Here is a 24,569-nt window from a genome sequence, read left to right as displayed (position 1 = left end):
ACAGTATTTTTTACAGCATAATATGACTTCCGTAGAGCAGTTATAATCAATAAATGGGCTTTAGATGACTCATAGAATAACTATATATATATTACAAAAGGTACCTCAGTAAATCCCAGGTTTTGCAGTACTCTCAAGCAAATATATTGACTGCTAAGTGGTGGGTGGCCTATGCACAATTCCCCTCTTCCGAGGCCAGTATTTTATGGGTCCCATGTAATTGAATAATGCTTAGTGATGGTGGTGCCCCTTACGTCTACTGATCCATTTTATGTGCTGGGATGCTATGTCCCACCCCCTAGATAGAGGAAAATGGTAACAAGTACATGGAAAGGAATAGAGATTAGTAAAAGCGTTATAGTATAGGATGAAAAAGTATTAGATTTTTAGTTCTTAACATATATGAAAAGTGTAATTGCCCAGAAAGACCATATTATTTAATTTAAAAAAACACATAAAAGATGCATACTAATTTAACTTTTTTTGTTAGGCATTCTCTTTTATTTTAGCATTGTCTTTCATCAAGTGTGAAATATGTAGAAGCCTTAAGGTATGCAGTTCCATCTTATTCAATCGCTATGAAAGTGGTCTGCTGTTTGGGATTTTATAACTTATAATCTTGGGTATTTCTGCCTTCATGAAAATATAATTTGAAGTCACTACCATTATTTTCTACAATCATTTGGTTCAGTGTTATTACGTATTTTGTTTCTTGTTTTTCGAATGTATAAATAATATATGAAATCGTTTCCAAATCATTTTATGCCTACTTTACTTATTTTGGAGGGATAAAACCCTTTCCCAAACCTGCTTAACTGCTCATTCCTGCTAGATAGCTTACAACATTCTCTTATGTACATTGATTGAATCCTGTTCTATTTACCCTTTGCTTTAACTGTCAATACAACGCAGTATTACGAAGTAGAATTGCACACCTGCTGATTCGAGGCGTAATTTGGTTGCATGAGCAAATCCTGCAACATGCATAGAAGGTGCATGCATACTTTTATTTTGACTTAAATTCTAGCCAACTTTATTTTAACCATAAAAATTTAGTTTTTATACATTTTATTGAAGGGTGTAATCCTATATGTTAGAAAATGTAATTTTAATTCTTAGTCATTGTGGAATTAAGTTTAGCTAATTAAACATAAATAGTTCTATTACTGTCTTACTTATGATTGCCAATGCAATTAACACAGTTTACTCATACATAAAGAAAATTATGTTCAGTACTCTATAAGTTTGCAGAAACCTGTGAATCTGCACAAGAGAAACTAAACTTAAATGTATTTTGTGTTGTAGTTTATATTTTTGCTTATCTTTTTTGTTGGTAATTCTTTCTGAATTGTTTTATTTTTTTAATTTTTGTCCTCCATTATGAAATTTCAAGAAATAACATGCACTGAAGAAAAAACTTGCCTGTAGAACTTATGTAGATTAAATTCTAAGTGATTGCCGTGTATGAAAGTGCAGAAAGAAAGAACTGCCAATGTGCAATATGTGGATTAATGTGTCTTTGATAAATAAATACTACAGAAATGGTATAGCTATACATTGACCACTTTTGAAGGTTTTACTTTTATAATTACTCTATGGATTATTCCCAAAATTTTAATAATGAATTGATAAAATGATTTAAGATAATCTGCAAAAATGTTAGACAAACAAACCTCTAGTTATGATGTGATTGTGAACTTCCATTGGTAGCTTTAAATGTATGTATGAGGGTCTCCAAAATCATGTTATAGATGAAATTAGATTACCCATCTCTCAGCCACTAAGAATTTACATGTAACTACTTGAATATGATTTTTGTGCCAGGTGTAAAGAATAAGCATTTTGCCTTCCAGAACGACTGCACAGTGGTGGCAGTCGTTCGCAGCGGTGTAATGTTGGTGGTTGTGGCCGTGAATACAAGACGCGGTCACAGTTAATTCGACATGCTGCTCAGGCACATGGTGTGGCCTTGAGACCGGGCTCTCCAAGACCAATCATGAAAACTAGAGCAGCCATCATGGTTCATACAAGCCTTCCAATTCGAGTCATGCGCAGACTTTGTCAAGACCTGATTCTCCCCAGAAAAGCAGGCCGGAATCCAAACTGGCCAATCAATGCCACTAATATCCGTCAAGAGAGTAAGTTTATATGAAGGTGGCATTGCTCATTGATGTTTAATTATTGTTTGACTATTTTTATACTAATCAATGTGGGTGAATACGGTGTTTAAAATAAGCATGAAAAATTCAATATCTAATTTGAATGAATACATGTATAACTTTTTGGATGTATGGGCCAATGTATGGATAACGTTTCAGGTCTCCAGCGCATGGCTGGGAAAACGTTTGAAGACTTTGCATACCTTGTGAAGCATAGAACGGGTCGGCGTCGTGGGAGAGTTTCACAGGTGTCAATGCGCTTAGGTCAGAAGATCTCTGCTTGCCCTGCGTGGATGCTCCCCACGGACAAGTTACTTCTTCCCATACAGCCCCATATAGCATTCCCAAAACCTCCCAAGGGACCAGGTTGGTTGGTTGGTTGGTTGGTTGATTGAGTGATTGATTGATTGTTTGATTGATGATTATTTATTCATAGCTATGATTGTTGTTCTTGACAGTACTATCTTGTCTATTAGTTCATTTTGTAATGTATTATTTTTAACCTTCAATTGCTCGTAATTTGTTCTTGATAATGTTTTAACTGTTAATCTGATGAACTTCCTTCAGTTATATATGTATATATATACATTTATATATCTTCCTTTTGTGTTTTTGTATTGATTTTTTATGTATGAATGACAGTATCACTGTCAGTTGTGGTGGTTGGAGAGAATTGTCATTTTTCATTATGGGTTAGGGCGGAATTAACAAAAGGTGATACAAATATTTTATCAGATTAACCAGATGGTGTGCCATGTTGAAAAAATATGTATTGTATTTTCTCGTGAAACTGAAAGCTTTCAGTAAAGACTGGAAGCAAGTTCAGGCCAATGTTAGCTTCTGATTTTTACCCCCTCCCCATTTTTAGTTTATTTTGCTGCTGCACTCTTTAGGTCTGTACAGTGTATCTTAACACACACACATGCTAATACAGTATATATATACAATTAATTCTACCTTGGAATTAACACTGTATAATTTTTTCCAGATGGCAGTCTTATTTATACTCCAGTACCAAACCGAGAGCTTCCCGTTCTAAATAATACAAGCCCATCCCTTTTAAAAAGACGAGCGTATGAGGAAACAAATGGCATGGATGGTAAGTTTCTTTTATGTTGATGTAAATTTTTATATGACTTGGTTTGTCTGAGGTTATTGGGCATTTATGATTAAAATTTCTAGTCATAGAAAATTCAACTGGTCAGACTGAAAGACTGAATTTATAAATATACTGTTCACCAAAAAAAATTCAAGGTTTAGGTAGGTTAGGTCTTGAAAAGATACTGTAGTATCCTAGGGTAGTAGGTCCCCAAGTAGGGGTTTTTAATAAAATGACATCAAAATTTTATGTGTAAATTGTCAGTTTTTTTTTAAATACTGTTGTTTTTACATTACTTCTATAGAAGCTGTCAGTGAAACCAGGAGTAAATATCTTGGGTGATAAAAATTTACATTGTCAAAGAGTCTTCCATGTGTCCGTAACTTCCATAAAATCCCCCCAAAATTTATAGTTTGGTTTTGTATGTATAATAAATATAGAGCTAAAGCTTTGATTAATTCTACAGGAGACTCATTTTTTTCTATTAGTGTCACAAATGTTTAGTTGTTGGACTTTCTATTGAAATGGTTTGTCTCTTTTTATCGTGTATTAACGTATGAAGTTACCAAAAAGAAGTGATGATGATTATATCCATTTACTGGTTTAGTTGCGCTATAAATTCTTTACAGTTTTATTAATTGTGCAGTTCTGCCTTAATCCCACCAGTCCTAGTTCTTTTATTTCTACTTTTCCATATCTTCTAACACTAATCTCACCTCTCCTCATCTCATTACATTCCAAAACCATCTCATTTATTGAAATAGCAATCTATTTTCAAGTCTGACCACATCTCTCACCAACTTTTTATCCGTTGTATGGTCTTCTCTTGAGTTGTAATGTTTGTTCAACTTTTTTAGAATATCTTTTAATATTTTTTAACATGTTAGTCAATACTTGAAGAAGAACTAGCCATATATTTCTGTGGCATAGATGGTTACTCTGTAGGGATAGTACTCAGTGTCCTGCAACTACTTGAGTGTCTTTGTAGTGTTATTTCAGCTCTTAGCTTCACCTGCTTTATATCCTTTACTTACTTACTTACTTTGATGGCTGCTTTTCTGGTCCCATACAGCATTCCTTTCTTCCAACTTTGTCTAACCTCTGAACTTTTTCCCTTTTAGTGTTAGTCTAGGTTTTACCCTGATGCACTTGGTTTCTGAGGAGCCTCACGGGCTCACACTCCGGGCTATTTAGCCTAAATTGGTAAATCCAATATGTAGATATTTGAGCTGTTTAGTTTTTCCACTTCATTTAAAAATGGCCCTCCCCCACCACCACAAAATTTGATCAGTACAGAGGTAATCTGTTGAGATGAATCTTTAGCTGGGTTGAATATCATGTTGAATGGACTGTTACTTGAAGTGCTGTAGATCAGTGTGAATACTTTGGGTCTGTTGTTGCTGCAAACGGTGGATTGGAAGCAGATGTACGTCAGAGAGTGAATGAAGGATGCAACGTGTGGGGGCTAGTGAAGGGATTGGTAAAAATTAGAGGGTTTGGCATGAATGGAAAGAGAGTTCTGTATGAGAAAGTGATTATACCAACTGGGATATATGGATTGGAATTCTGGAGAATGAAAGTGGCGGAGATGGAAATTGAATGTGTTCGAGATGAAATGTCAGGAGTATGGCTAGTGTATCCAGATTAGATAGGGTTAGGAATGAAGTAGTAACTGTGGGAATGGATGTAAGAAATGAATAGCTAGAGTGAATATGAATGCGTTGAGGTGGTTTGGCCTTGTAAAGAGAATGGAAAATACCAGTCTGCTGAAGAAGGTGATAAATGCAATAGTTGATGGGAGAAGTACAAGAGGAAGGCCGAGCTTTTGAAGAAAGCTGTAGGTGATAGAAGGATAGATGAGAGAGAGGCAGAAGAGAATGCTAGAAATAGGAATGAATGGTGAGCGATTGTGATACAGTTCGGATAGGGCCTGTTGCTTCTGCTGAGATAGCAGCAGTAGGAGATTCAGCATATGAAGCTTAGTTTGTGGTGGATAACGGGGGAGACTAGGCAGTGACACCCTAGCAATACCAGCCAAACTTGCCTAAAAATTGGGGAAGTGCCTTCGTAGATAGATAGGTAGATCCTTTTTTATATCAAATTCTTATTATTCAATAAAATTTGGAAAGGTCACTAATCTTGTTAATTTGAATATATTTTCATCACTATTGTCTTCTTTATAATCTCCTATTTTATTTTAAACAGATTAATATTCATTACTTTATTATCATTTCACAATCCCGCATTATGGTGGTGAGTTGCTTTATCTGTTCCTATTTATTATTTGAAATACTCAATTGCATTAATCCCTATGTCACCATGACATCCATATCTTCTTTCCCTCCTGACTAGTCTCATTGAGCTGTGTTTATCTTAACTATAACCTTCAATTTTTTTTAAATGTATCATATAGGTTAACTGGATATTATTATTGTAAACCAAGTTACAACCCAGGTTGGAAAAGCAGTGCTATAAACCCAAGGGCTCCAACTGGGAAATCAGCCCAGTGAGGATGGAAATAGCCAATAAACTATATAAATTAGTGAGAAATATAATAAAAATTTTTAAATCATTAAGAATGTTGAATTAGATCAGCCGTACTAGAATGAGACATGTTAATCTGTTCAACATAGAGAATTTACAAAACTTATAAACTTCTGAAGTTCCACTGATTCTACTACCAAGTTAGGTCACAGCTGGAATAAAACTTTTAGTATTCTGTGTAGTATTTTGCCTTAAGATGGAGATGGCATGAATGTTATAATTAACTGCATTCTTAGTACCCTGTACTATGTACAGGATTGTACAGTCTGGGAAGGTCAGGATGCAATGGATGATCTGTATTATGAAAGACCTTATGCAACATGCATAATGAACTAACTGAATGACGGTGCTAGAGGTTAACATCAAGATAAGGAATTACAGTAAATTGATGGCAAGTTTCTACCCAGCAATTAGATGAGAGACAGCAGCTGAAAGCCAGACAGGAGAAAAATACTCAAAATGAGGTAGAATTAAAGAATTGAAACATTAATTCAATTCAAGGAGAAACAGACATATGGGGTTGTCAAAAGTAAACATTGTCAAGCAAAAATTTAAATGTTGAGGAGCCTCTGTCCTAGACCTACTTAAAGTCATATGCTGAGGTTTGTTAGGATTGAACTTCATCCCCCATAATTTGCATTATGCACTGATTTTAGCTAGATCCCTATTAAGTTATTCAGCAACCCCATATCTACATTAAGAAGATGGAATTGAAGAAAAGAGAATAGTATTTGCATATTCAACAAACTAGTGTTCTAGGCCAAACCGCATATCATGCTTATAAACTGTAGTATGAAAAGTAATGGCCCTAGAACACTGCCCTGAGGAACACCAGATATTATCTAAAGTCACTATGGTGTCCATCAACAAGTACTTTCTGCAATCTATTGAATAGTCAATTGTGATCTTAAGAAAACACCCATCTACTCCTTGTGATTAACAGGATCTAAGGCAGCATTAAAATCAAGGCCAGTCATAAAAATTTTCTGACAAAGCAGTACAACATTGGAAATTGTTGAACTACCAGAAACATATTTACCCAATGGAGTAACATTACTAATTCTCCAAGCGTCAAAAAGAGAACCTCTTCCTAATTTTCAAAAAAATAACAGACAGCTTAGGAACTGAAATAAACTGTCATTATAAAAAGGAACAAAGGGAAAATATCATATTGGTCTACACTTTCATTGGCATCAAGTTTCTCATTACAGCAGGTCCGTTGTTATTCCCTCCTTGCTATTGTTAATACCAAAAACATGTACCTGTATTTAAGTACACAAAAAGCAATTAATTATTATTATTATTATTATTATTACTAGCCAAGCTACAACACTAGTTAAAAAGCAAGATGCTAAAAGCCCAAGGGCTCCAATAGGAAAAATTAGCTCAGTGAGGAAAGGAAACAAGGAAGTAAATAAACGATATAAGAAGTAATGAAAAATTAAAATAAAATAAAAAAAAAAACATTAAAACAGATCATTCCAATATAACTAACTATAAAAAGACTTATGACAGCCTGTTTAACATAAAAACATTCGCTGCTACTTTGAACTTATGAAGTTCTTCTGATTCAACTATCCAATTAGGAAGATCATTCCACAACTTGGTCGCAGCTGGAATAAAACTTTTAGAATACTGTGTAGTATTAAGCCTCTTGATGGAGAAGGCCTGACTATTAGAGTTAACTGCATGCCTAGTATTATGAACAGGATGGAACTGTCCAAGAAGATCTGAATGTAAAGGATGGTCTGAATTATGAAAAATCTTATGCAACATGCATAATGAACTAATTGAACGATGGTGCCAAAGATTAATATCGAGATCACGAATAAGAAATTTAAAAGACCGTAAGTTCCTGTCCAACAAATTAGGATAAGAATCAGCAGCTGAAGACCAGACAGGAGAACAATACTCAAAACAAGGTAGAATGAAAGAATTAAAACACTTCTTAAGAATAGATTGATCACAGAAAATCTTCAAGGACTTTCTCAATAAGCCAATTTTTTGTCCAATTGAAGAAGACAGACCTAATGTGTTTCTCTAAAGTAAATTTGCTGTGGAGAATCACACCTAAAATCTTAAAAAGAGTCATACAAATTTAAAGAAACATTATCAATGCTGAAATCCAGGTGTTGAGAAGCCACTGTCCTTGTCCTACTTACAATCATACTTTGAGTTTTGTTAGGATTCAAATTCATACCTCATTAATTTGCACCGTGCCTTAATTTTAGCTAGATCTCTATTAAGGGATTCAGCAACCCTAAATCTACATTTACGTGATGGAGTTGATGCAAAGAGAATAACATCATTGCATATGCAACAAGCTTGTTTTAAGATGAAAAGTAATGGGGCAAGAACACTACCTTGTGGAATACCAGATATCATACTCCTATACTCACTATGGTGACCATCAACAACAACTCTGAGATCTTTTGCTTAAAAATTCAATAATAACGCTCAGAAACGACCCACCCACTCCCAACTGTTTGAGTTTGAAAACAAGAGCCTCATGGTTATCAGTGTCTTTGATCCCTGATGTATATTATACTTCCATAACATGTTTAATCAATCTTATCTCTTTTTCAAATTATTTTGTATTTCCTTTGTAAATAATGCAATATCTCTACCTATTTTTTTCATTATTTCTGGGTGGTTTTGTTGGTATTTAATCATGTTCACAATTATTCTCATAATTTAATTTTCTTATCAACTTAATTTTGCCTTTTATATCAGTTATGCAATTTCTTATTACAATTGGTTAAAAAGCATTTTCTTTTATCTTTCACCACTTACAAACTTCTTTCCACTCTGTCGTGTTGAAAATCAGATTCCGTTCAATTATAAATCATCTAGTATATTATGCTTTTGTATCCCTCTTTCTGTACACCTTCAAGAGCTATTCATATAATCAGCACTGTTTTAAGAAGGAAATAAGTATAGATGTTGATGATGAGCAATATTTGATGGATGAAACCGTAAACAAATCTAGTTATGTTTTTTAATTATTTCCAATAACATTATTCTGTACCATTTCTATGTTGGCTTTATATAAAATTTTTCTTTGTTGTACATAGTTATGGACCAAGACTCATTTTGATGTGTAATGGGATAAAAAAATCTTATGATCTACAAAGGAATTTAAGAGAAATTTTTGTAATTGGTAGAAGTTGGAGGTTCCATATGTTCTTATCTTAGATCTTCGTACGGGGAATTTATAATCGATTGTTCATTATTTGCGTATCGCTTCATGACCCTACCAAGGATACTGCCATTATTCAGTTGAGTTTGTTACAGGTGTCAACTAAATATTGGAGTAATGAAGATGTTCCCAGTAATCTCATGGAAGCAAACCTTTTATCCTTTTTTATACAAAGACATAAATAATATACTTGCTATAAAGTTGTGGTTTTGCAAGTAGTGAATAATAAAGATCATGAATCAAGTCTTTGGATAGAATATTTATTATTTAAAAGGATGATAAATCTATTACAGTAATATTTAGTTTGCTTTTAACATGAAATATTTGCATACTTTATTAAAGGAGATATATTTTCAAATGGAAATATTGTATGCCTATTTATCTAGCCATATTATCTTATGATGATAAATATTTCATAGCAAATTGTATAATGTGGTCTCTAGTTTTATGTTGTCATTTAGGATTGTGAACACTTATGTAAATTAAGTATAGTTCATAGCACTTATTCAAGGGTTGTAATTTTTGGAATTTTCCCATTCTAGAGGGCGAATTGGAAGAAGGTGGGTGAGTTTACTTCTTTATTTGTTTTGATGTCATTAATAAAGCATGAAATTGATGGTCTGGTGTTCTCTGTTAGGCTTCTGCATAGTACGATATTCACTTAACTATCCATATGACTATAGTTCTCTTCAAAGTTACTAACCGATATTTTTATAGGATAGTCATTAAGGATATTTCAGTAATCGGCTTACTGATATTTTTTTCCCGCCCTATATAAGTTACAGGAGAGGGTTTAATGCTGCCAAAAAAGTTAGCTGATAATATTAGGTATGAATTTTTGAACTATCTTCCCATAGCCAATTGTGACTTTTGACTGTGATTCAAAATTACCAAATCCAAATAACATTGTTGTATATTTTGTACTGATAAGTATAGCTTAATATGTGGTTCACTTAACATGTCATATAGCGTGTGCACAATCTTGTATATTTCCTGCTATTGCTATAAGACTTTGCTAACATGATTATACTAATATTCTAAGGGAAGGGTGTAAGTGAAATCACACATTTGTTACTGTTTTTATATATTTACTTGTTTACCTGATTAAAAAGCGTGTGCACAGCCAACTCAACTAGGTGGTTTGAGTTTTGCAATAATGGCCAGTCAGCTTAACAACAATGATTTAGTATGGGTACCAAATGGTTGTTCGAGAATGGTGAATTATTTAAAAGCAGTTTTACCCTTATATAAATTTTCTATACAATTCACTTTTCCTTTCAAAGAATATTTTGATATGAGTAACAAATAGATAAACTTGCGTCACTGACTTAAAATACTTCACAAAATTTTGGATATAAATTTTTGAAATAGACATACTGCATTGAAGTGTGTACTCTTAGAAAAACTTAATAAAATTAATGTAATTTATTTAGAAATAAAAACTCTTGAGATCCTAAAGAGTAGGGCATCTCTTCATAGACTGCCCTTTGTCTAACATTTCATCATAAGTGTATTTGCCCAAATTCCAATAAAAGAAGTTACTTGGGTAATTTCTTGAACTAAAATGGAATTAAATTAGTTCAATATCAGCTTTGGAATTAGCCTTACTGCCAAAAAAATATAGTGCACCAAACCCTAAGACCTTGACAGAATTGTCAGTAAATTTATGTTGAAGTATTCATTAGCTATGCTAAATCTATTTTGTTGTAGCTCCAATCTTTCTTATACTTGTCATTTATTCACAGAACTGAAAAGGCTTTGCTCTCTTAACTTCTATACAGGAAATGAATGGAATACTATTGTATACGAACAAACTCAGTACTGTACAATGAATAAAACAATTTACAAGTAACATTTCAAAGTTATTTGACTCTTGCATGAATATTCATTGTGATTTGATGAATCTTACCTGGGAGTTCTAAAGCTGATGTCTAGGAATCCTGAGCTTCTGAAGCTTAAAATGTAAATAAAAAAAAAATATACTGTACTATAATCTCTGGGGACTAACTCATAGGTGATCACCGTGCTTTATCGTGAAGCTGAACCTGCTATTTCAGGAGTACTGCTTTATCTTATACTGTCTATTATTAGTGAACTATGGTTTACCTTTGTCTTATATGTTATTTATTTCTTATGGTAGGCATGTTTGTCTCTGAGTTTAGAACAAGGTTTAAGGTTTTTAGTTAAATGCTCCATAAACAAATTTTTATCGGAAGACGTAGACCCTTGTACATTGTATTGAGTGCAATGTCAGTCGCATGATCTAGAAAAACAGATGTTTGAAAAGTACCATTTACTAGAAAAAAGATGGTTGGAGTGAACCAATAGTTGGAAGTTAAGATAAACAAATATCAGAATAAAATATGTTAATTTGATGGTCAAGTTGGTATGTAATAGAAATGCAAAGCAAGACAGGCCAAAAAAAAGGAATGTTATAAGGGATATTTTGGATGAGGCTATTCTTTCTATCTCTAGCTCTGCAGATGTTGGTCAGTCTGGTAAAGATTCGTGATAAAGAACCATATTAGATTATAGGTGTAAGGGCTGAAATTGCTTTCCTTTAGTCACAGTTTGCTTCTTTTATGGAACAATTCTCTAATTTATTTCCAGTCTTTTTTTTTTTTATTGTTTCCAATTCCTTTCCTACTAGTTCATTTGCTGAAAGCATATTCTTTCTTTTCCTCATGTATCGGCTATGATTGTAATTAATAGTCTAACCTATTCTACTATATTGCCGAGTCTACTTTTTTCTAATTATTTATTAGAAGTTAGATATAGATTCAGAATTGATTGAACCTATTATTATTCAGGCAAGGCAGAAAAGTTAGTCAAATATTTCATTCAAAGTTACAATGCAACCTTTTTCACTCTTTTTGTATTTGGACCAAGGTTTTGATCACATTCAAGCTGCTACTTTACCATATCTTTTGGAAACCAAACTTTTGATTTAGTGTAACCTGAGTAGAATCTGTAGGCCATGCCAGCTGATACATTTCCCAGCATCTTTGCTTTTGTTTTCTGAATATGGCTCTAGGAGGAGGAGGAGGATTCCTTTGGCACTTGAACAATTTCAATGTTTACAATATGCCTGTAAGGTTTCCCATTCACAAAAATTTGGCAAGTGATTCTTTTGGACTGGAAAGAAACCTGTGTAGTCATTATCACTTTCATTCCCCCTATGTGCTGTCTGATCACCATAACTTTTGGCCTTTCCTTCTTGTCCAGTTTAGGAGTAGATAAAAGACAGGTTTCTCTTGGTAGATATCTTGACGTGGTTGCATTTGAAGAAAAGTTTCTTGACAATTTTATGACCTTGCAAGGAGGTTACTCTTTCCTCACTTTGTTTCAGAAGTAGTGGATGTTCTTTTCAAAAAATAAAAAAAATTCTAGCTTATAGATTCTGATGATATTAGCAATTTTGAAAGGTAATTTTTAACCAGAATTACCTTCTGTTTATCATGTTTAAGAATTGCTTTCATGTCTCATCTCATCACATGTTGCTTTCACAGTCAGCTGATCTGGCATTATTCAGTTTGACACTAATTGTAAACAATTTTGCCCGCTGAATTGATTTATGGGCTGCCTTGGGCAAGAGCCCGTGGCTTGCATCTTCAGTGTAGGTCGTTCTAAAACGGTCGATGCTGATTTGGGGGAGGTACAGTGGTTGAGCGGGTGCATTGTCAAGGCATAGCAGGCACTTCAAAGGCAATTTCTGCTCACGAAAATACTTCTTCACAGAAGGGCCGAAAACTTTGTTTTAACCCATTGCACAAGGAACTGCCTAGTGACCCAGGCCTTCGAGTTGGATCGCCAGAAAACATGAAGCTGGTCCTTATCCACGTTGTGTGCCTTGAAGGCCCTAGGGTCCTCAGAATGGTAAACCAGTAAGGGCTTGACTTTAAAGTCCCCGCTAGCGTTCGCACATAGGGCAAGAGTCAACCGATCCTTCATTGGCTTATGCCCAGGCAATTTCTTCTCTTCGGCGGTGATGCAGGTTCGACTGGGCATCTTCTTCCAAAACAGCCCGGTTTCATCACAATTAAACACTTGGTGCTCTACGTAGCCTTCTTCCAGCACGATCCTTTCAAAGTTCTTGACAAAAGTCAGCTGCAGCCTTTGTGTCGGCACTAGCAGCCTCTCCGTGGCGAACAACTGAATGAATCCCGGACCTTTTCTTAAATTTCTCAAACCAGCCACGAGATGCCTTGAAATCGTCTGAGGAAGGTTCGGTTGAACTCTCCCCCAGCATCACCCCCAGAGTTCTCCTCCTTCAAGTCCGTGAAGATGGCATGCGCCTTCTCGCAGATGGTGGTTTCGGTGATGGTGTCGCCAACAATCTCTCTGTCCTTTATCCAGATTAGCAGAAGTCGTTCCATCTCTTCTATGATAGGGCTATGGCTTTTTGAAATGATGGTGATCCCCTTAGAAGGTTTCACTGCTTTAATGGCTTCCTTCTGTTTCAGGATTGTCGAGATCGTCGACATATTACGGCCATACTGTTTAGCAAGTTCACTCACGCGGACGCCACGCTCATGTTTTTCAATAATTTCTTGCTTTACGTCTAAAGAAAGCATTTCCTTCTTCCTTTTCTCACCACTACCACTACCACTTGCAAAACTAAGCCTTTTAGGACCCATACTTTACGTAAATTACCGTAAAAGGATGCACGTAAAAATCACGATTAAAACAGTACAGTAATAGCAGAACGCAAATGGCACAACCGCACGAAGCCGACGAGAACAGAGGACTGACCCAAGCCACGCTAATTGAGGGTCCCTCCGAGGTCGAAGTGCTGCCTTTTATCGGCAGAAATAAAAAACACATCTGGCGCTATGAGTACCAACTACGCGTGCGGGTATTGTTTACTTCGGGTGTCGAAAAAAAATTCGTGTGTAGAGTAGGAAAGTGTTCGAATTATACTTCGCGTGTCGAAAAATTCGGATACAACCGGTACGACGAAAATTGCTTACTTCGTGTGTCGTAATAAAATTCGGGTGTAGAGCCAAAAATTTGCTCGAATTTTACTTCGGATGTTGGAAAATTCGGATGTAGATACGTTCGTATGTAGAGGTTCCACTGTATTAGATTTGATATTTTTCTCTCCCTCTCATTTACCAGCGTTAAGAATGATTGGCATATTGAAAGCATTATTGAATTTCTTGGGGACGATTTAGGCCTTTAACTTCGTGCTAATTTTAGTGAAATTGGCCTGGTGAATTTGCAAGTCGGGTTTAGTAGTCATAATTACATTGTGTTCCCTCAGTAAAGGGTTTCAAATGTTCACTGCGCCTTATCGCTGAGTTCCTCAAAGAGTCTTAAATACTTTAATTACTTTAGATCACTCTTTGCATCTGAACCATTGTTGCTTCACATTCCTAGTCGGTCTATTAGACGTGTAGATTATGAGGCAAAAGACCAATTAGGTAATCTGGATCTTTATAGCTTATTCTTGCTAAAATAAATCCCCTTAAGCTACATCATTTTTTATTTTTGGAGATGTCTTTTCATATCGTTGACGCTCTTTGAATTTTTATTCAATAAAATCATTGTAAATATTTACAGTATTTCCCATAAGTCGCTGCAAGTGGTAAAGATACACCTATATTTAGCTAAGCAATTTTAAAGAAAAAAAAATTGAGAATTTAATAACCTATCATAGCATATTTTATTGGGCTATTTTTATTCAGTGAATTATCAAAATAAATAAAAAGAATAATTTATAGATAATACATTGCTGCTTTTCTGGAGGTGACGTAACATAGGCTATGCATTTTGTCCATGAGTCTTTGCTTAGACACAGCACAAATGTACCAGTTGGAAACAATGAAGTGTAAGCTAAGTGCTCCTGAAATGTGATAAAACTACCTCATAAACCTCCTAATACCCAATTTTTGTTGTGGTTGAGAGTTGTTAAATTGTTATCATTAGTAGGAAGAATGGTTTGATGTGGCATGTGGCCCATGCTTGAAGAAATCATTGTTTTTGTCAGTTTCATTTCACATTTCTTAATCATATTACGTTGTTTTTGTGAGATTCATTTAATTTACATTCCTTAATAATGTTATCCAAAGGTTAAAAACAAATGCTTGTTAATCTCAGCTACTCGTTTTGATGTTACCACAAATTGGTCATATAGTAGGCTTATAGTCTACAATTTGGTAAGATTTTGTTCGTTCGTCTGTCACTCCACCTCGAGTGTGACTGTCACTATGAACTGGATTATTCCTGTTTTAGGTATTTCATGGGCTTGGAAATAGACTGCGGATTTACGAACAGGACAAATACTGTGTAGAATGGAAATAATGACAGTAAAATAACTTTTACTCAGGAAAACAATGAACAATATCAATATGAAATATATAAGACATGGAGATGATGATAGTTTAGAAAAAAGGAATGAAATTAGAAAAAACTAGTGTCGTTTTGTTTCAACAACTGGTAACGTTTTTCTTACGTTATGGGTGGGACATGTGGGAGTCAGAGGCGGGGAATTGAAGAACACTACATAGTAAGTCTGTGTGATGCCAATATAGAATTACACTAAATTAGACCTTACATAATTGTGAATAACGACTAGAATTGCAAATATGTTGGTTGGTGGTTGGGTTAGATGAGGATTCCTATGTCAATGAACTGGGTGTGTTGAGTAAGACTGTATGATGCCAATATAGAAATACTGTACACTAAAATAGACCTTACATAATTGTGAATAATGACTAGAATCGCAAGTATTTCGGTTTTGGTGGGGTGAGATGAGGATTCCTACTTCTCTAAGCGGGGTGTGTTGGGTGGGTTTGGGTAATGCCTAAGGTAGGGAATGTCACCGTTGGCTAGAGAGAGTGGTGTAATTCTACCATGGTAACATAAAAAGACTAAAATAGCTCTTACATAATTTGAAATAAAGGCTAGAATCCCAAAGATCTTGTTGGTTGACTGAAGAAAGCAGGGCTTAATAACAGGGAGAGATGGTTTTTTTTTTGCAAAATTTCTTGAGTGTGAACTGTGTGATATTCTTTTGTCGCATATAAGTGTGATTTTAACCTCCATATGGTTTATATTTGTAGCTTGGATTGTAATAATAATGATGATGATGTATCCAGACATCACCATCTGTATCACAAGGCTTTTTGTGTGTGTATGTGTGTAACGTCATTGTAGTGAAGGGGATAATTGTAGAGGGAATACATACATACATGCACCAAGGCACTTCCCCCAATTTTGGGGGGTAGCCGACATCAACAAAGAAACAAAAACAAAAAGGGGACCTCCTCAATTGGTAACTAATAGTTTTAATACACTTTTTAGTAAAGTCTCGTGATACATGGTATTTACCAGATCTGAGTTCTCTCAGAGCCTCAAATTCTGTATTTACTTTACCCTTCAACATCAATAATGTCGGTCTCCCACATTCCTTGCCTAGAATTTGCAAGACTTAAAACCAAGATGATAGCATGAATCCCTATATCTCTCTTCTCGATAACAAATACCACCAATCACCATCTTATGTCTTATGTGCTAAGATGTTAGTCTAGAGATTTTAGTACTCCTCTCATGAAATAACTGCTATTTAATTCTTATCATTCCCACTGTTTGACAGGGTTGGCTGGTGTTGAACAGGTTTAGGATAGACACTGCATTGTATCCTCAGAATCAAAGGTTTTCTGAAACCATCTATTATAGCATCTAAAAGACAGTCTATCAACATTCCATGTTATAGACAATAACCCTTTGTCTATTAATATTTGTTTCTGCTAAAGCATAAGTGGAATTCAACTGCTTTCTGCCTAAGTGACATTTAGGGAACACAAAATAATTTTGTCCCATTTTGGGCACATGAAAATTGTTAACACCAGGGTATTTGCATACAGCAGCTTTCAGAAATCCCCTTCCATGTATTTCATATGTATCTTCCTCCATTACTATGATGAAGAGCAAAGGGGTCAGATCTAGTCCTTAATGCACTTTTTTCTAAAGAAGCAAATGTACATTGTCAGTTATTTTGTTTCAATTTAATTTCCTTTTTTTTTCTAAATATTCTTAATAAATGTGTAGATGGGTTTTTTAAATATTTTAATATTTTTTTTAGGATTTATATGGTTGTAATAATGTTACATGACCACCAGATCCAGTTTGAAATTCAATAAAAAAATATCAAAGGGTTGATGATATCAGTCCACCCATCTCCCATCCCTTTTAATATAAGCGATAGCTAACATGGTATTAAAAGCCAGGTCACCTTGGTCAACAGACACATACAAGTATTGTTTTGTAGAATTCTGATACTCGTACATTGTAATAGATTAAATTGTAAGATGTGGTTTCAGTAGCTCTTGGTGCAATTCTAACCAAAGACCTCGGAAACCATTTACTGGTATTATTGCATTGACTTTACCGAAATTCATCCTGTTGCTTTCTTAAAGTTATCCTGTAAGAGAGCTCTAATTCATACATATGCAAATACAGTACATAACATGCACAATGAAATGAAAAGACTGAAGACATATTTAAAATACATTTGAGGAAGAGTTTCTTCCCAAGGTCTCTGCACAACATAGTAAAGAAATGAGAATTACCAGTATAGACAAACTCTGTTTAATGTGTTTTTATATGTATCACAACTCCATTAATCATATCTGTGCTGATATTCATGTTACAAGTGTTCCTTGGTTTGCTAAATTTTTAACTTGTCAGACAATTATTAGTCCTTTTAGGTGGTAAGGCTGGTCTAAATTGTCTCTGGCATTATTCAACTAAATTACCTTTAGTTGATGACCATGCATTGGTGTTAACACCTTTGTTTACAGTTGTTCCATAGGACCGGTTTTGCTTTGAACTATCACTTATTTGTTGTGTTCAATTCAAGTGTTTTGTTCCTAAGAACAACCTATTTCTGTAATAAATTCTTGCTTGTGCTAACCACTTGTCATTTCTTTTTACTTGATAAACTTTAGCAAAAAGTAACTATGAGTTTGCTCCATCACCCTGATTGCTTGTTTGGTGGATATGTTAGTTTTTGATTGCTTGATGTTACATCTTTTTCTGATGTTTTCTTGAGATTTCCTCTCTACTTCAATGTACTCAAGGTCTTCCAGGACATGCCTTTCATGTATTTGTCATCCCTTCTTTATCAAGGCTCTCCATTTAACACCTTTCATGCATTTATGTCCTTCCTTCTTTTGCAGCAGCTGTAAAGCTAACATGCTTATGAGAATAATTAAAGACAGTTAAGGAGTTATGCTGCTGATATATCGGCTTCCTCTGCTCCAAAGTCTTCAGTCTCCAGGTTAGCTGCCTGCTCTTCAACTGTGCTGACAGCACCTGTTGCTACTGGCTCCTACCAGCCTAATTGTTTGACTCGTGTACTGTACTGGCAATATCCTGTTCTGCAGATGTGCCTATTTTCAGTGAGAAATTGTACATAGTAAACCAAGAAAGACATTATTTTTATCAAAGACCAACTTCATGTAGCCTTGTCAGAGGCAGTAGATAAATTAAAATTTTCTTCCATGTCCTTTCTGCCTGCTAATGCTTCTCTTGAGAAGTGCGCCACGCGACCTCTGGCTTGTGGGATTTAGGAAATTCAGCTTATTATATTTTTGGCTTTGAGACCATCTATATTTTTTTTTTTCAAGCACCTGTTTTTTTTAAGCGAAATGTTTATTTTATTGCTGAAAAATATTTTTTGTTTTTTTATGTAAGTGTCTCTTAGGGAACCCTTTTCTGACCTGGGTACCTAATCATTTAATATTGCTTCAAAGATTCAAGGGAAAGCTAATTATTTTAGTATCCCATATGTAATAATTCTATGATTTTCTGAGGAATAGATTATCCATGTTCTTATGTAGTCTATAGTATTCGTAAATAAAAGATAGATGCATATCTCTTTAAGATTATGTTCTTATTTCTTTGTCTGCCTTTTTATATATATACTAATTTTATATTATGATTATGCAGAAAGATGCTTAAAGTGTCAGAAACAATAACTAAGTAGGCCAAAAGCATAAAGTTTGCCTATAAAAAGAGACTTACTGACAAGAATATATTTATATTATTAGCCAGTCTTGCTCATGTTTGTGCATTTGGTACATGTATCATTATATATATGTGTGGGGGGATGGGGGGGGGAGCAATAATTTTAGATTTGAGGCAAAGGACTCGCCCATTTGGCTTGTAAATAATCCTGAAATGTGATGGTTATGTCCTTATGACCTCCACTGGTGAGGAAAATCATTGCTAAAGGCCCATATTCATACATGCTAAAGTCTATTCAACCAGTGTAAAAAAAGGTTTTGAAGTCCAATTTCTCAAAATATGAAATTTCTCGAGAAAATACATACCCCCCTTTTTTTTAATGTTGACTGATTTTTTTCATTCAAACATGAAAAGATAGGGAATTTTATAACCTTTAATCTGTACATTCACTTCTAGAAAAAAAGAAATTTCCATTTGAAAAATAGTCCTTTTTTAAAAGTAACTTCTATGCATTGATATAATACATAAAAAATTGGAATGCCAAGAGAATTTCCAATGAAAAATTTTTATATACATAAAAGTGTCTTTCAAATGATTTTTAAATAAAAAAACTGGTTGAGAAACAAAAAGAAGAGATAGTTTTAAGTAACCCCTAAATAACATTGCTTTATTGAGGATGACTCATGGTCCTTTTTGTGAGGATGAGTCGCACTCCTTTTAGTGAGGATGGGTTGCACTCCTTAAAGCTGCAATGATGCTGGATAAAGTTATGGCCTTTGCTACTACTGAAGAAGTTATCTTTTGGATTTCTTAGATGCAAAGTCATTTTGATCAAAGTTAAGGTCTTACATAAACTTCTCTAAATTGGTCGTTGACATTATTCAACTTTGACGGTATTTTATATTTTATTGTATACATGCGAGTTTTGAAGACTAATTTTGTAACTAAATTCAAAGGAGTCACATCATAACGTGAAACTACCATATCCACTCTTGGACTAGGCGACATCATTATCTAAACTATATATCCGCTAGTAAAAAAATTATGGCTATATTTGAAGTAAACAGGATTTTGATGAAACTGGTGTTTCACTTAACTTCATCTGAGAATAGTGCATGTAATATTCACATATTGATAGCTTATTAAGAAATAAGAATAGCGAAATATAATCTTTCCCATTGTTTACTTTAATATTTTATCCACACTACCATCTATGCTTTCCTAACTACCAAAGGATAATTTTTATTTCCTACAAGAAACAATTATTACTCGAACTGTCATTTTTGATTTTGCATACTAATTTCAATAATTTTATTTGAAATGCTTCTCTCGTGTTCTGTTTACTGTTGAATTTAATCGTGAAGTTAACCAGAGTTTCATCCTTGATGGCGATGCACGATAACTTATCGTTTTTATATTTATATTGTCTAATAACAAAACTTATTTTCTCGGGTTTTAGACAATGTCACATTATCTTCTAAATTTAGCATTTACATTTAATTATGAGATTTAGGCATTTAAAAGTTCCACCAACTATTCTTTTTGTGTCCTTCAGTTTCGGACACAGCTTTCCCCGATTGTAAACAGAATAGTGGCTATGAGTATTGTTTTATTAATTATATACATAAGTGTTAAGACATATGAAGTACCCATGTTTCAATAATGTCTACCAGTAAATCAAAGTTGGTTAGCCTCTGGCAGATTATTATTATGTAGACGAAAGACCAGTATACATACCCTACGGCGTAGGTATCATATCGTAAAACCAATTTGGTGCTCCTGCACACACTGTCGGGGGTAGTGCCAACAGTACACGTCAAGCGGTGCACTGTGGGCATTACGTGAAGGTCTTAGCAGCGTCTTACTCTACCTCTGTTCCTCTTGCCTCTCTTCCAGACTCTTAACCTTTCTTTCAAACTGCAAGAGTTGTGGTGGCCGATGTGGTAATGTCCCTGACTGGTGAATGCCAGACTGGGGTTCGAGTCACGCTCAAACTCGTTAGTTTCTTTGGTCGCTGCAACCTCACTATCCATGTGAGCTAAGGATGGGGTGTTTTGTGGGAGCCTATAGGTCTATCTGCTGAGTCATCAGCAGCCATTGCCTGGCTCTCCTTGGTTCTAGCTTGGGTGGAGAGGGGTCTTGGGTGCTGATCATATGTATATATGGTCAGTCTCTATGACATTGTCCTGCTCGATAGGGCAGTGTCACTGTCCCTTGCCTCTGCTATTTATAAGTAGCCTTCAAACCTTTAAACTATGGGTGTACTTCCCCCCATTGCACATGGCTGCTGAGTGGTCTCCTAAGCTCCATTGCTGCATCTTCTGGTCCAGATTCATAGACAGTTCCTACTGTAGAAACAAAGACGTTTTCTTTATGCATTTGAGCCGTACATAAGTAGTTAATTGAATCTCTTGAACAAAAATATCTTTCCCCCCCCCTGTAGGCCAGCCAAAAGCAGTCTTTATAAATAGAAAATTATTTTATATGATAAATTAACACTAGAAATAAAATTTATGACCATTAAGTGACAATTTTCCTATGTTATTTGGTGAGGAATTGCCATTTGCTTATGTGCTCTTTAGAAATTTGGTCAAGGTGACAGTTACATAGAAAATATTCCCATGCACCTTAGAGATTGGGTCTTGAGAGTCAAGTATATTTGATTGGAAATGTATCTTTTATTTAAAGATTGCTATATTATGTTAGTGTAGAATTCTTAAAAAAAAAAAAAGGTATTTTGATCCAATCTTGAATTTCATGTTTTAATTTCTTACTTTTACACTAATTTTATAGTGCATGATCTATTAAAGATAGTACATTTTAATTATAGACATAATTACAGAATGCAATTGTAATTATTAGAGCTGCTGTAATGCACATGCTATTTATGTGAAGCTTTGAAGAATTTTTTTTATTTAGATATTTCAATCAGTACCATGCCCTTTGTATAAGAACTACAAGGATTAAAGGTTAGTCATGAGCAGAAGAGGCAAGAGACATGTTATTACATTTATTGCACAGTATCCTAGTAACCGACCATATATATCATATGATTTGTGCCCAACCCTCGTCTCCACCCAAGGTAGGCCCAGTTAGGTGCTACTCCATACCGTAGTTCACAAGGACGGCAAGATTCAGACACAAAGGAAAGCTATGCGACTTTTGGGAGATGATCAGAATACTAACTCATAGATTTAAAATCTAACTTGTCCAGTAGGCTATCACAACCCTAATAAAGGAAATAAGTGGTTTGTTTGCCTTTTACAGTTGATGTAAGATTATTGCATAATACAGTGTGTCTGAATATTGAACTTCATACAGTGATCCTCTTTGCTAGTTATTTGAAGTAAAGTAATGCAAATTTCTCTGGTAATTGAGTCACTTGGGAAGCAACTTACATTGCTGTTTTAGAATGTAAGTGCATGAGAATATTGTGTACATTGTGTTGGCACCCTCTGATGGTTCTAGTTGTTCAGCCCATCAGCTCTTTATTTAGCATGTCATTTTGTCTTTACTGCAGACTCATGTACTGCATTGTTGTATAGTAGTGTGAAATAAATTTTTAACTTCATTGTGAAAGTAATCTTCTCATGATTCATGAGTACATTTATAGTTCTTTTAAGGAATGTTAATATAAAGATTCAGTGGTAATTGAGATCTTAACATATTTATTTATTTAGATCTTTTATTTTTATTTAGTCATCTGGGTAGGAAAGTAATATTTGGTAGCTGTCAGAGAACACTAGTTAAAGCAGAATTGAGGAGTAACTTCATAAGTAGCATGACATCAAATGACACTGAGAATAATTCTTTAGTCAATACTGGCATTAACTTGAAAATGCTGAAAATTAGCCAGTCAGCTCTCATAGTTCCTTTTGACTGTTTGGCACTTGTAGGACCTGTGCCCTACTATTGGGACTTGAAAAATCTCCATAGAGCGAGGATGAGGGTACTTATTATCATCTCTTCAATGTTTGATGAGGGGAGTACGTGTAGAAGTTCAATGCTATTGTTAGGTTCAAAGGCAGTGGCAGAAAATGACTCTCATTGCATTGGCACTCATATCCTAGAGACTAAGCATACTGTGTACACATGATTAGTGCCGAAGCCTCTCCATGCATGTTAAGGCTGGACAGTGGCTGCTGATGACCCGGTATTTGATAACCCAAGTAGTTGTATGCCCGTTTACAAAATTCAATTGGTATGAACATTATTGTAATTAGTTTATTAGGTTATTTTTTAATTAACTAAGTCGTTTACTCTACTGGAAGAAATTCACTTTTTATCAAACTTACAAATGTGGACAATTGAATATACTTATTACTGTACTTATATTCCAACTTCTGGGAAAAACCTTCCAAGTATTTTATGTAAATTATGAGCAATCCAACAGCTTCTAGTCATTAACAGTATCCCAGTTTGAGGTATAGTATTTACTTATCCTGATATTATTGTTCCATGTTCAAGTTCCCTTCTGCTAAACCAATACAAGGGGCAGTAGTTTATCCCTGGCATTGCTTTATCCATTGTGTAATGAAGTCCGTGTTTCCCTTCTGATGGGGTGCAGATTTATCAAATAAAGAATGCAGCTCCATTCCAAATTGTATGTTGGGTAATTTAAAATCTTAAATTCTGGGTTCTCTCGCATCTTAGGTCAGTAGGATTTCATTCTCTTTGGTAAACCATTTGAAATGAAAGTACTGTAAAAGGTGGTGGTTTGAATTCCAGTTGATATAATATTTTGTACTCCCTCTACCTCAAAATTCCTTTTTCACTATATGTTGACTCGTGATTGTGACTGCCTGAGGGTTTTATATATTAGAGTATTCTGGCTTTTAACTATTTCTCTCAACTGTGCTATAAGTTACAAAGAGAGAGAGTTTACTGTAATGCTAAGTGGTTAGTGCAGTGATCCAGGATATGTGAAATTATGCTAGCTGAAAATAGTGTCATAGTAGTGAGAACCCACTTCTATCTTGTAACATGAAGCCCATAAACCACAACTTTTTATCCTAGAAGCCATAAACATTATCCAGTATAGGTTGAGAATTCAGCTTCTGGAATTCTTGACAAGAATTGTCATGGATTTTGAAATATCCTTATATTTAAGGGCTCACATTTTTTTTTTTTCATTCTGATGGAAGTTGCAAATTCTTCCTATTGCTTTGATTACTTATACAATTTTGAAGTACATTTGCATACACCGTGCATTACTATGTGTGATGATTAATGGTTCTATATCCATTGCTAATGTACGCGATTAATTTGTATCAGATGTTAGGAAAATGCCAAATAGTGGCTAGCAGCACCAGGTTAAAAAAAAAAAAGTGGAGGAAGTTGACATATAGCACCTCAACCTGGCTGCTAGAAAACACCAAAAGAGAAGTGTTCTTAGGATGTCGTTTCATCTTATCCTTTTATTTTATTGTCAAGTACTGAAAAAATAAAACTTAACAAAACTTTTTTTCTTTTAAATCCATCTTGTTACTTTTATATTTCATTCAGTAATCTATAGCACACAGCTTTCATTTTTTGTTATGCTCAGTAAGAACTTCTATTTCTCTTCAATTTACGTAATATTCAACTAACTGGGTAA

At 34.7% G+C, this 24,569-nt stretch overlaps 1 protein-coding gene across 7 annotated transcripts in view; it reads left to right on the top strand.

Annotated features, from left to right (window-relative positions):
- Positions 1 to 24,569, top strand: part of MTA1-like (metastasis associated 1-like) — a 182,772-nt gene that overhangs the window by 122,161 nt on the left and 36,042 nt on the right. For 3 of the 7 annotated variants that reach the window (XM_068376979.1, XM_068376980.1, XM_068376977.1), the window contains 4 exons: positions 1,854 to 2,138; positions 2,319 to 2,525; positions 3,148 to 3,258; positions 9,544 to 9,561. In XM_068376979.1, coding sequence (XP_068233080.1) covers positions 1,854 to 2,138; positions 2,319 to 2,525; positions 3,148 to 3,258; positions 9,544 to 9,561 — 621 coding nt within the window. Of the gene's footprint in view, positions 1 to 1,853; positions 2,139 to 2,318; positions 2,526 to 3,147; positions 3,259 to 9,543; positions 9,566 to 18,183; positions 18,648 to 24,569 lie in introns of those variants that run through there. The other 4 variants (XM_068376982.1, XM_068376983.1, XM_068376978.1 and 1 more) reach the window with 4 other exon arrangements.

This window comes from Palaemon carinicauda, chromosome 7 (genome assembly GCF_036898095.1).
Source record: "Palaemon carinicauda isolate YSFRI2023 chromosome 7, ASM3689809v2, whole genome shotgun sequence".
Lineage (NCBI taxonomy): Eukaryota > Metazoa > Arthropoda > Malacostraca > Decapoda > Palaemonidae > Palaemon > Palaemon carinicauda.
The sequence above is the reverse complement of the archived record's forward strand: the minus strand, read 5'-3'. Positions and strand labels throughout refer to the sequence as shown.